We start from the raw sequence: 13,288 nt of genomic DNA on the forward strand, positions 1-13,288 counted from the left end.
TTTGGGTCAAACTGCTTTTCTCAAACTGTAAACCTGGGTTATAAACTGCATCCTGGATTGCAATACTCCCAAAGTGTCTGTCAAAAGCAAATGTAAATTTCCTAAGTATATACTCTATGGCCCCCAAAATATTCTTAACTTTTCAAATGTAGTATTCAAGGCCCAGATAAAGATAATGGAATGCACAGGAAACTAAAAAGGAATAAGAATTATCTGAAACAACAAAAAGGAAAAGGGGGTAAGGAAATAACTTAAGAAATCGGAATTATCAGATGTAGACCAAAAAACAATTTTGTTTTCTGTGATAGGATAAATAAAAGACAACTCTGAACTTTTAGCAGAGAACTGAAAAGTAACAGTGAAAGTCACTCAGTCGTGTCAGACTCTTTGCAACCCCATGGACTGAAGCCTGCCAGGCTCCTCTGTCCATGGAATTCTCCAGGCCAAAATACTATAGTGGGTAGCTGTTCCCTTCTCCAGGGTAGGCCTCGGCTCTACCCTCTTTCCCTCTCTCTCTCTCTGACGACCTCCGGAATAGGGAACTCTTGCCATTCGACTTTTCTACATGCAACACTCCACTCAAGCCGGCCCCTAGACTAAGGTAAGATCCGGACGGTGTTCTAGAGGCACCCTAGAACTCGGTGTTCTAGAGGCACCCTAGAACTCAGTCCTCTCTGGGTCCCAGGGACCCCTGGCCCAGGGCCACTCTGTAGGCGACGGTGGGGGACGCTCCACCTCAACACAGAGCTCTCTTCTCATAACTCCTATTGCAACTACGGGTGATGACTCAAGCTCTCAGTAGGAGCCTCTGCTTGCCTTTCAATTATGGGGTCTGGCCAATCTGTCCCAAAAGATTCCCCTCTGACCTGTGTTCTCAAAAATCTCAAACCACTTGCACTCACTGAACTCAAAGCTAACCATTTAAAACAACTCTGTACACAGATTTGGCCTCAATACCAATTAGACAATCAAGACCGCTGGCCTGAAGCTGGCACATTTGATTTTAACATTCTTCAAAATCTCACAGACTTCCTTAAACGAAATGGCAAGTGGTCGGAGGTGCCCTATGCCAAGCCTTTTGGGCCCTTTGGAGCAGGCCCTCCCTATGCAAGGTTTGCTCCACCCACAAGATCCTTCTATGCACCTTGCCTCCCAAGCAAAAGGGCTCTTCTTCCTCAACTAACCACAGACTGTGACCTTCTGCACCCCCGGAGTTCGACCCGGCGGACGAGCCCCCTCCCTACCCGCTACCCCACCAACCCTCTCCTTCCCCTTCATCCAACTCACCTACTGGCCAGGAAACCTCTCCTGACTCCCCCTTGACCCCGCTACCCCATCTCCCCGACTCCCCCTCCCCTTTTCCCCCCCTGCCACATGGTCACGTACCCAACACATATTTCCCCTGAGAGAGGTGGCAGGACCAGAGGGCCCCACCCAAGTCCATGTTCCATTTTCATTGTCAGATATGAGCCAGATAGAGGAAAAGTTAGGATCATTTTCTGAAAATCCTACCAGATACAGAAGAGAATTCCTGAGACTCTCCCAGGCCTATAACCTCACATGGAGTGATGTCTATTATATCCTAAATGCCACTCTCATCCCTGACGAAAAAGACCATATCTGGCAAGTGGCAAAAGCCCACGGTGATCATTTCCATAACCAAGACTGGGATAGCCCAGTGGCTGATGAGGTGATGCCTCAATTAGATCCCCACTGGACTTACCAGCCCAGTGACCCAGGTATCAGGAGACTCAATCATATGATTACCTACATTCTAGAAGGAATGTAGAAAAATACTCATATCCATGTCAATTATGATAAAGTCAGAGAAATCACCCAAGGGGCAGATGAAAATCCAGCCTTATTCTTGGCACGCCCCACAGAGGCAGTCCAGAGGTATACCAACCTAGATATCACCACCCCTGCTGGGTTACTCTACCTTCAAGTTCAATTCATCAGCCAGTCTGCCCCTGACATGAGACACAAGCTTCGACAACTAGAAAAGGGCCCTGAGACCCTCCAAAGAGACCTTCTAGAAGTAGCCTTCAAGGTGTTCAATAATAGGGAGGAGGAGGCTAAGAGAGAAAAAGAACGTGAGAGAAAAGCTAAATATGCCTTTTTGGTGGCAGCAATTAAGGGATTAGATCAGTTTGGCCCAAGTCATCCCAGAACGGGGCTTAAGACCCCCTCCCCCCCGACCCTGCTTCCGATGCAACCAGTCAGGACATTGGGCAAAAGCATGCCCAACCTGTGGCCAATGGGGACACTGGAAGATGGACTGTCCCCAGGGATGCCCTGGCACCCCTGGGGAGGTCCCACCTCCCAGATCTGGAGAGTAGAATGTCCACAGGGACACCCTGGTGCCCCTGGGGAGATCCCCACTTCTCCCCAGAACCCCAGCCCAACCCTACGAGAGTTGTTGCAATGACAGGGGCTGGGTTCCAGCCCCCCAAGCCCGTGTCCTGAACACGAGCTTGGAACTTAGGGTAGACGGGGTAGTGGCCAGGGAAAAGACCTCTTTTATAGTAGACACTGGAGCCACTTTCTCTCTCTTAACTTCCTACTCTGGCCCAACTCAAGACTCAGAACTCACAATCAAGGGGGTCTCTGGAGTTCCCCTAAGGCAAAAAATCAGCCCTCCATTACTCTGTCAATTTGGAAAATCGACCCTTATACACTCATTCCTCTTAATGCCTCAGTACCCAATGGCACTCCTAGGGAGAGATTTGTTATCCAAATTAGGGGTCTTTATTACCATACCCCACCTTGATACAGTCTATATATTCTGCATGCAGATGACACCTAGATGGTCCCTATCCCTCACCCCTGACCTTCCCTTAGATCTACCCGCCTTAGACCCCCAACTCTGGGACACTGATCACCCATCCATAGCCAAACATCAACCCCCAGCCCACATTACCCTAAAAGACCCCTCGACTATAATCACCCAACAACAGTACTCTCTCACCGCAGAGGCCCACAAGGGACGTAAGCCTATCATAGACCGTCTTCTTCAAGCCTCTAGCCTAATTCCTACCCATTCACCACACAACACCCCTATTCTGGCAGTAAGGGAGGGACCAAACTCTTGGAGACTGGTCCAGGATCTGTGAAAAGTCAATGAGGCCATCACATCGACATTCCCAGTAGTCCCTAACCCTTACACCCTTCTGTCTACCATACCCCCGACTGCACCCACTTCACGGTATTAGATCTCAAAGATGTCTTTTTCACCATCCCCCTCCACCCCCACTCCCAACCCCTTTTTGTCTTCACTTGGCAAGACCCTGACACTCACGTTTCCCAACAACTAACATGGACAGTTCTCCCCCAGGGGTTCAGAGACAGTCCCCACTTTTTTGGACAGGCTTTACAAAAGGACCAACAGACACTCAACCTAGCCCCGAGTCATCTCCTTCATATGTAGATGACCTCCTCCTTTGTAGCCCAACCCAAAAACTCTGCCTCCAACATACTGCCAAACTCCTTGGGGCCCTGGGTATCCCAATCTAAGGCCCAAATAGCCCAGACAAACATCACCTACCTGGGGCTCGCCATATCCCATCAACAAAGAACTATTCCCCTAGATAGAATCCAGGCCTTAATTAACTGTCCAGTTCCAAAAACGAAAAGGGAGCTCCTGTCAATCCTCGGCCTCCTAAACTTTTTCCATATCTGGTTCCCTAACTTCTCCCTCATTGCAAAGCCGCTCTATAAGGCAACTAAAGGATGTCTGGATGAGCCCCTCTTTAACCCCTCCTCACTGGCCAATCCTCTTCATCAGCTCACCCAGAGCCTCCTTCGAGTGCCAACTCTCCACCTGCCAGATCACACCAGACCATTCTTTCTCTTTGCACATTCCAACCAAGAACAGGCCCTGGGACTTCTGTGTCAGCGGACCGGAGACACCTGGGCTCCCAAAGCCTATCAATCAAAACACCTTGACATAGTGACCAAGGAGTGGCCTCCCTGTATACAGGCCATGGCTGCTGTCGCAGCCCTCATACCTGAAGCAAATAAACTCTTTAGACATGCCCCTTTAACCATCTGTTCTCCACACACCTTCCGAGACTTACTATCACATCGGGCTTTCCTCTCCCTTCCCCCTTCCAGGGTACAGGTCCTATTTGCCTTTCTCCTAGACCCTCGGCTCTCATTCTCCCCCTGCTCTCCCCTTAACCCCGCCAGCTTATTACCCATGTCCTCTGCAACAGACTCCCTTCTACATAGCTGCAGCCTAACAGTAGATCTTGAAAGGTTGTTTTTGAATTACAAGAATACACTGGGATTCTTGGCCCCCAGAGGAGAAGAATTCAATCCGGGGCCAGAGACGAGGCTTGATCGCTCAGAGCTTTTGTGTAATAAAGTTTTATTAAAGTATAAAGGAGATAGAGAAAGCTTCTGACATAGGCATCAGAAGGGGGCAGAAAGAGTACCCCCCTGCTAGTCTTCAGCTGGATGTTATATAGTCACTAGCAGTCTGTTAATGAAAGAAAGGAATGTCTTAAAATTCAGAATAGCACCAGGCCCCTCACCCATAAGATGCATTTTGGGATAATCTTGGCACCAAATGGTTTATCCTGGGCCATAAAATGATTAACTTGAATCTTGAAGAAGGGCAGACCACCATACAAATAGTTTCATTTACATAGATTAGGGGAACAATATCTGAGTATAACATACTGGTTTGTCAAGTAGGTTCTGGGCCAAGAGGCAGAACCGACTTGGAGACAGAGTTTGGGGTAAAGGCATAGTACATTAGCATAGCTTAAGACAAACATTTCCATAAGAAAAAGGCATTGGTTATCTCTAGGCTCAAGAGTAGCTAACTTCAGGCAAAACCAGGTGTCATTATGGCAACACAGTATTTTAAGAGAAACCTCCCTTTGAATTTGTATAGAGAAGGAAAAAATATTGCTAGTTTGTTTCCTCCTGCCGCTTAAGAGAGATAAAAATGTCTGACACTTGCAGGCTATTTCCTCCATTTGGAGACCCCTGGCCTTCCTGCCTGTTACCCTCTCATTCTCCCCTTTTCTTTTAGGAGAATTATGTTGCCTAGGGAAAAGGGGCATCGTTCTCATTCTATAACTACTTCCGAGCTGAACAAGGGGCGTTGTCCCTAAATTGGTGAGGCAACATATTCTCCTAATCCTCATATTGAGGATATCTGATCCAGGGGCCCCAAATAGTAGCTGGAGGAAGCTACAGCAGTAGCAGGAGTTTGAGCAACCATTTGTAACTTAAAAGCTTTCATGCGGCTAGAAACAAATCCAGTTATACAATTACAGATGCAGGGAGCAAACAGCAAGAACAAAACAACGAGAATTATTGTAATTAAGATAGTTGTCCACCATGGGGAACTAGTTAACGTTTCCCAAAGTGAGGCAATTGAGGCTTCAGGAGTGTCCAAGGCCCTAATCATCTTGTTCATGTGGTTAGTAAAATGAGTAACATTCGTGCTCATATCAGGTATATACAGCATTGGGTATGAATAATGGCACAAGTTCCTCCTTGTGCAGCTGTCAGAATGTCTAGAGCCAATCTGTTTTGTAAAACCACCTTTCTAATTTGTGCTTGTTCAGCATTAAGAGCTGAAATAGCCTTTTGAGAATCTTGTAATGCCTGTTAAGTAAAATTAGTCAAAGCATCCACTCCTAACATCTGTGGTTCCCAAAGAGGGAACAAACGCTGCAGCCAAATAATCATACCAATAAAATACAGACCTTGCCCACCGAGTTCTAAGGTGGGGTAAATTAGCAGGCTTTTCTGGAAGCTCTGAAAATATAAAGCCATGAGTAAAGGCTAGACCCAGGGTGCATCTCCCTATCCAACCAGGGGGAAGCCATGCCCATAGGTAAGAGCCACATGTCCAATAAGTCCCATTTGGAGCAAGCCAGCATGACTGAGATATCCAGTCCCAATTCGTGCCTGGCCAGACAAAGGGAGAACCTGAACTGGGATTGGAAAACACGGGAATGATTACATTGCATGTTTCCTGAGACAAATATCTCACTTGTTTCCAATCATTGTAATTAAGTTGTTGGCTAACTTTTGGGGACGGCTCTGTTTGTTCCCAGCATATAGAGGCAGTAGATATTAAACGTCCTTTTTCAGGAATTAGCCATGTAACCTCATCCCGTATTTGATAAACGTCAGGTAAAAAACCATTAGATCTAGACCTATTTACCTTATATGTAGCAAAATAGTCGTTGAACCGAGACAATGTATAATCAAAATTAAAAGTCACATTATGTCCATAGTTAGAGTACAAAGTGTTGCACCAGTCCATTTTAGGGTTGGTAGATGTCGTCAGATGAAGAAGAGGCATCACATGTGATTGTTGTCGAAGGTATTCACAGACTTGGAGAAAGTCTTTTCCTTGAAGTGGGGATGTCCACCACGGGAAGCCTTCTACTGACAAAGAGGGGAGCGCTCCGCAGACCCAGCAGTTAGACCGATTGTGGAATGCAGCATAAGAGTGAGCCCAGGACAGGAAGACATTGTCTTGAGGATCCAACGGCAGACTCAGGATATTTGGAGTCAGCAGAAGTAAGCTCACATAGGTTATCAGGCCCATCTACAAGGTACAAAGTCAGAGCATAGAAAGTAAAGACATAAAATGAAGTCACTTAATTTTGGTCAGGGTGCCACCTCTTAACTCGAGTATGATGTACCCACGAATCAATTCCTGGCACTTTGACAGTTGTGGGAGAAGAAAGAATAACCTGGTAGGGACCTTCCCAGAGAGGCTCGAGGGATGGGCCCCCAGATCCCAATGTTTTTATGAGGACCTCAGTTCCTGGCTCAAATAGAGGCTTGCTTGTCTCGGAGGCTGGGTCAGGAGTCATCTCCCGGAGTTCTGTTAATGTCTGTTGAAAAGCTGAGAGCTGAGTTACATAATTAGTTAATTCCAAGGCTTCAGGGTCTATAACAATGTCTGTGTGTAAGAAAGGCCTTCCATAAATACATTCAAAGAGGGACAGTCCCTCCTTTTTGGGGGTAGTTCGAGCCCTCATTAAAGCTATGGGTAGGACTTTAATCCATTTGTCCTGTGTCTCTTGAGTTAATTTGCGCAGATGTCTTTTGATAATGTCATTAGCTTTTTCAACTTTTCCGGGGGATTGGGGTCTCCAGGAACAGTGTAAGTGATATTCTATTCCTAGAGCTTTAGATACCCCCTGAGTTACAGCAGCTTTAAAGGCGGAGCCATTGTCACTCTGAAGGCTCCGTGGCAGCCCAAACCTGGGGATAATTTCATGGATTAAAATCTTTATAACCTCCTTAGCCTGTTCACTACGACAGGGAAAAGCCTCAGTCCATCCAGTAAAGGTATCTACCCAAACTTGTAAGCAAGAATATCCATTCGCTTTTGGCATATGAGTAAAATCAATTTCCCAATCCTCTCCAGGATACTTCCCACTTCATTGTAATCCAGATTTTGCTAGCTTTTCAGTCTTTGGGTTATTTTTTTTTGACAAATCTCACACCTTTTGATAATATTCTTTAAAGTTTTCATTACATTTTTACCTTCAAACAAACGAGAAACCATTTGTAAGTACTCTCAGCACCCAAATGAAAACTCTGATGTAAACCCTTAAGAATTTTCCACTGAGCATTTTCAGGAATTATTAATCGTCCATCCTCAGACTGTAACCATCCTTTATCAGTAATCTTTGCTCCTCGTTTCTCATATCTTTCTAATTCTTCCTCAGTATATTGTGGTCTTTCCTGTTCCACAGGACCTGTCCAGATCAAAGGCGTCTGTAGTGAAGGGTTTTGTAAAGTGCCGCTTTTCTGGCTTGACAGCCAGCCAGATGATTACCTTCGGCTATTTTACTCCCATCCCTGCTGTGCCCTTTGCAGTGCATAACAGCTACTTCTTTACGACAATATATAGCAGTTAAAAGTCTCTTGATCTCTCTGAAATGCTTAATAGGTTCTCCTGTTGCTGTTTTAAAGTGTCTCTCTTTCCATATTGCAGCATGAGCATGTAAAGTCAAATAAGCATACTTAGAATCTGTGTAGATATTTACCCGCTGCCCTTTGCTTAACTCTAGAGCTCGGGTCAGGGCCACAAGCTCCGCTAACTGAGCACTGGTTCCCTGGGGGAGAGATTTTGCTTCTAAAACCTGTTCAGCAGTCACCACGGCGTAACCTGCTTTACGCTTTCCATCCTGAACAAAAGAACTGCCATTTGTAAATATTTCCATGTCAGGATTGTCTAATGGGGTATCCTTTAGATCCTCCCGAGCTGCATAGTTCAAAGTTAGGAATTGAGAACAATCGTGATCAGGTGTTTCATTTTCCTTCTCAGGAAGGAAAGTGGCAGGATTTAAATTTCCACAAACTTTAAGCTTAGTTACTGGTCCTTCTAACAACAATGACTGATACTTAAGAAGCCTACTGTCTGTCATCCAAATATTAACCTTAGAATTTAAGATTCCACTCACATCATGAGAAGTCAGTACAGTAAGGTTTCATCCATTAATTATTTTTAAAGCTTCAGGTGCTAATAAAGCCGCTGCCCCAATTACTCTTAGGCAGTGGGGCCACCCACGTGAAACTACATCTAATTCTCTGCTTAGATAAGCAACAGGTTGTTGGTGAGGCCCTTGGGGTTGTGTCAAAACTCCCAATGCCACACCTTTTCTTTCAGTGACAAACAAATTAAATTCTGACCCTGTGGGCAAGCTCAGAGCTGGAGCTTGCAGGAGAGCAGTCTGAAGAACCTTAAAAGCCCTTTGAGTTTCTGGAGACCAAACCAGTTTGTCGGTTTGGGCCTGCTGAGTTTCAGCTGTAAGTTTATATAAAGGCCGGGCAAGTTCCCCATAACCCGGAATCCAAATGCGACAGTAACCTGTGATTCCCAAAAATCCTCTCAGTTGTCTTAAAGTCATAGGTAGGGGGTGATTTAGTATAGGTTTAATTTTCTCAGGGCCTAAGGCTCTAGTCCCTTCTGATATGATTAGGCCCAGATATCTAACCGATTGTTGACAAAGCTGAGCCTTTTCTCTTGATGCCTTGTAACCACAGTCTGTCAGAAAGTTTAAGAAATCTTCTGAGGCTCGCGAACAAGCTTCCTCTGTCTCAGCACAGAGCAAAATATCATCTACATATTGTAACACCACTGCTTCAGAGCTATTAAAGTTTTGTAGATCCCGTGACAAACTTTGTCCAAATAAGTGAGGACTGTCATGAAATCCCTGGGGCAAAACTGTCCAGGTTAACTGAGAAGCTGGCTGCGTAGGGTCTTCAAAGGCAAATAGGAATTGACTTTCTTCCGCCAAAGGCACTGAATAGAAAGCATCCTTTAAATCAATTACTGAGAAATATTTGGCCAGTTCAGGAATTTTAGACAAGAGTATAAGGATTAGGCACCATGGGGTGTAAAGGAACTACAGCCTCATTTATTATTTGTAAATCTTGAACTAGTCTCCATTTACCATTCGATTTCTTTATACCCAAAATAGGAGTGTTGCAAGGACGGTTACAGGGAATTAATAGTCCCTGCTCCTTTAAATTTTCGATGATGGGTTTTAACCCTGCCTTAACTTCAGGTTTCAGTGGATACTGCTTCTTATGTGGAAATATGTGTGGGTCTTTGAGCTTAACAACTACAGGAATAGCATTTTGTGCTCAACCCACAGATTTTCCATCAGCCAATACTCTAGGATTTACATTTTATTCAACTAAAGGGAGAGAAAGGGAGGGCTCCATATTCATGAAAACAGAGGCATGGACCTTGCTCAGTATATCCCTTCCCAAAAGGGGTGAGGGAGATTCTGGCACAATCAGAAACTCGTGTGAAAACAGCACAGAATCCTAGTTGCAAGATAAAGAATAACTGAAATAATACCTTTTGGCTCATCCAGACAGTCCCATTACGGAAGCAGATCGGGAAGAAAGTGGGCCAGGGGCTTCAGTAAGCACAGAATAAGTTGCCCCAGTATCTAAAAGGAAATCGACGGATTGGCCCCCCACAACTATTAATACCCGGGGTTCCTCAGGTGTAATTAGGACGGGAGCTTGTGTGGGGACCCCCGGGCACCTTCAGTCCTGATTGTCTTGAGAGTCCGACTCCAGAGACCTACGCCTCCGGGGGCAGTCTCTCTTCCAGTGTGGTCCTTTGCAGACCGGACATGGAGCCGGGGGCGGCTTAGATGCCTGAGGGCAATCCCGCTTGAGGTGCCCCTCCTTTCCACAGCAGTAGCAAGCCCATCCCTTTTCACCTGGGCCCCTCTGGGCATTTTTCTCAGGCTGTTTAAGAACTTTTTTCATAGCCATGGCTAAGGCTTCCGCCTTTTCCTTTGTCTTTTTTTGCCTTTCTTTCTTTTCCTCATATTCCCTACCATAATAGACTGTCTGAGCCAGTTGTAACAGAGTATCTAAAGACTGATTTGGTCCATACGCCTGTTTTAATAGCTTACGGCGGATATCTGGAGCCGACTGAGTGAGAAATCTATCCTTTAAGATCACTTTTCCCTCTTCACTTTCAGGATCAATCTCAGTGAATCTGCGAAGGCCTTCTCTCAGTCTATCTAGGAATTTACCAGGAGCTTCTTTCTCCTCTTGTTCTATATCTGCCAATTTGCCATAGTTTAAAGGCTTAGAACGCGCCTGTCTAAGTCCCTCAAGAATACATCTAACAAAATGACTCTGATCCCATCTTCCTTTAGCTGTGTTGTAGTCCCAGTCTGGTTCTAAAGTTGGGACCGCCTGATTCCCAGTGGGGAGGGCCGCTATCCCGTTCTCCCTCTTCCCTACTGATTCATTACCAAGCCACTCATCTCCATTAGCAACCGCTTTTCCCAAAACTCTAGTCTTTGACTCAGGAGTCAGCGTTTGTCCCAAGATATACATCACATCCTTCCAAGTGAGGTCATAAAGCAGAGTAACACCTTTAAAAGCTCTAATATATTTTTCTGGGTCCTCTAAATAGTCTCCCAGATCCTCCTTGATTCTTTGTATTTCTTGATAAGAAAAAGGCTTATTAACTCTTCACAGACTGATTATTTCTCCCGGTGGGTGTTTCATAAAGAGGCAACAGCTTGTGTGGCTGTTCCTCAGTCTCTCTGGCTGCTCTGCGCATATGATCCCAGGGATAGATTGGAGAAACCTGTTTTTCCTCTTCTCTTTGTCTCCTGTCCTCCATCTCATCTCTTACTTCGATGGTCTGAGTTTCTACTGAAACCAGAGTAGTCTGAGGTCGTACTGAGACAGGAGTTGTTTGGACCTCCATGTGGGCAGTTTGAATCCCAGTTTGGAGTCCCCGGTACGGGGGCAAAGTAAGAGGACAGGAGGGAGCTGAAGATTTCACACCCAAATCTATACCCTTAGGACATAAGTCTGGCATATTTTGCAGAGAGAAAAAGGGCAACACATATGCTACTTCTACCCATTTCCCTTGTTCCTTACAGAACCGGTCTAATTGTAGAACAGTATTATACTTAAGAGACCCTCCAACTGGCCACCGTTCGCCGTCCTCCAATGGGTACCGTGGCCATGCAGTATCACATAGGAAGACCAGGTGTGTCTTCTTTAAGCCCTGGGGATCAAATCTATCCCAGTTTTTCAGGATACAGTTCAAAGGAGTGAGGCTGGAATTGTTAGCTCCCATCTGTAAGAGAGAAAAAAAGCGACCAGCGCCATTTTTTCTACTGGAGGCGTCCCTCCCTGCTCTAGATGGGGGTGTAGACAGACGTTACACCAAAAGCTTTTCCTTCCTGGTCGGACTTAGTCTGTCCCTTACCGACGCAGGTGCCGTACTTGTCCCTCCCGGTTCTACCACCGAGATGGGGTGGGGATGTACCAGGGGTAGACTTGATAGCATCCTACTTGACGTCCAGCTCTTCACCCTCAACCTTGTTTGCCTCTGATGTCACCTGGGGTGAATCAGAGTAACCTTCCGGAATGCCTCCCAAGCTAAGACTACCGGGGGAAACATTCGTCACCTGAATGCCTGTGCACGACCCTGAGTATTTCCTGACCACAATAAGACCGACGCGAACGTAAAACTGAGATGTTCTTTCCAAGCATCACCACACCAGTATAACAGCCTCTTCTGATCCACTAAGAGCCGGCATTACCAAAGGAAAAAACCCATTGCAGTCCCAATCTGAGTAACCTTTAACCTCAGAGATGTTCTGGGAGCTAGAGCTCCATCTAGCTTCCGAACTTTCAATTCCTAGCGAGGCTAGACACTTTCTTGACTACCAATCCAAGTTTGGGACCTAAGCCACAGTACACAGTAACAGTATAGATCACAAGTCCCCTGAAAGTCTATGATCCGATAGATTAAGTTAGTACTTCTAATTCCCCAGGAGTTATGAAATGGTCAAAGAGACCGAAAAGTTTGACTGAGAAAGGAGAGTTCGGTCCACACGCTTTGCCCATTTCTGGTCGGTTCCCGAAGGAGACATTGGGTGTCTCTTGGCATTGGCAGGTCGGTATAACGCCCCGACAGGTTTCTGCCATAAGCCGTATGAGATCACCGTGGAACCACAGAGCAGGGCCCCTTACTTGCTTCATGCAGGGCATGCCATTCATTCACAAAAGCACACCGTAGAGTTAGTAAAGCACGGCAGAAAACGTGTTCGCTAAGAGAACAAAGAACTAAAGCTCCAAGCATCCTTACCTTGTCCTGAAGGATCCCGGACGAGCCCCCAAGATGAAAGGTTGTTGTTGAATCACGTGAATACACCGGGATTCTTGGCCCCCGGAGGAGAAGAATTCAATCTGGGGCCAGAGACGAGGCTTGATCGCTCAGAGCTTTTGTGTAATAAAGTTTTATTAAAGTATAAAGGAGATAGAGAAAGCTTCTGACATAGGCATCAGAAGGGGGCAGAAAGAGTACCCCCCTGCTAGTCTTCAGCTGGATGTTATATAGTCACTAGCAGTCTGTTAATGAAAGAAAGGAATGTCTTAAAATTCAGAATGGCACCAGGCCCCCCACCCATAAGATGCATTTTGGGATAATCTTGGTGCCAAATAGTTTATCCTGGGCCATAAAATGATTAACTTGAATCTTGAAGAAGGGCAGACCACCATATAGTTTCATTTACATAGATTAGGGGAACAATATCTGAGTATAACATACTGGTTTGTCAAGTAGGTTCTGGGCCAAGAGGGGAACCAACTTGGAGACAGAGTTTGGGGTAAAGGCATAGTACATTAGCATAGCTTAAGACAAACATTTCCATAAGAAAAAGGCATTGGTTATCTCTAGGCTCAAGAATAGCTAACTTCAGGCGAAACCAGGTGTCATTATGGCAACACAGTATTTTAAGAG

At 45.7% G+C, this 13,288-nt stretch overlaps 1 protein-coding gene across 1 annotated transcript; it reads right to left on the reverse strand.

Annotated features, from left to right (window-relative positions):
- Positions 1-4,352: 4,352 nt before the first annotated feature.
- Positions 4,353-8,883, reverse strand: LOC147373471 (endogenous retrovirus group PABLB member 1 Env polyprotein-like). Its single transcript, XM_086398207.1, has 2 exons — positions 8,034-8,883; positions 4,353-6,577 (listed from the first exon to the last, which is right to left on the reverse strand). Exons 1-2 carry the CDS (start codon positions 8,412-8,414, stop codon positions 5,636-5,638), a joined length of 1,323 nt encoding a protein of 440 aa, XP_086254333.1. The 5' UTR covers positions 8,415-8,883; the 3' UTR covers positions 4,353-5,635.
- Between the last annotated feature and the right edge of the window lie 4,405 nt (positions 8,884-13,288).

This window comes from Bos grunniens, chromosome 4, assembly GCF_055505025.1.
Source record: "Bos grunniens cultivar Pamir isolate PY7600 chromosome 4, Bosgru_T2T1.0, whole genome shotgun sequence".
Lineage (NCBI taxonomy): Eukaryota > Metazoa > Chordata > Mammalia > Artiodactyla > Bovidae > Bos > Bos grunniens.

Bases quoted from the DNA above. Each gene is read 5' to 3' on its own strand.
- LOC147373471 (XM_086398207.1), bottom strand. From the start codon at position 8,414: ATGACAGACAGTAGGCTTCTTAAGTATCAGTCATTGTTGTTAGAAGGA. The intron at 6,578-8,033 runs GTAAATATCTAC...TGTACCTTGTAG, and splicing joins AGTTAAGCAAAGGGCAGCGG to ATGGGCCTGATAACCTATGT.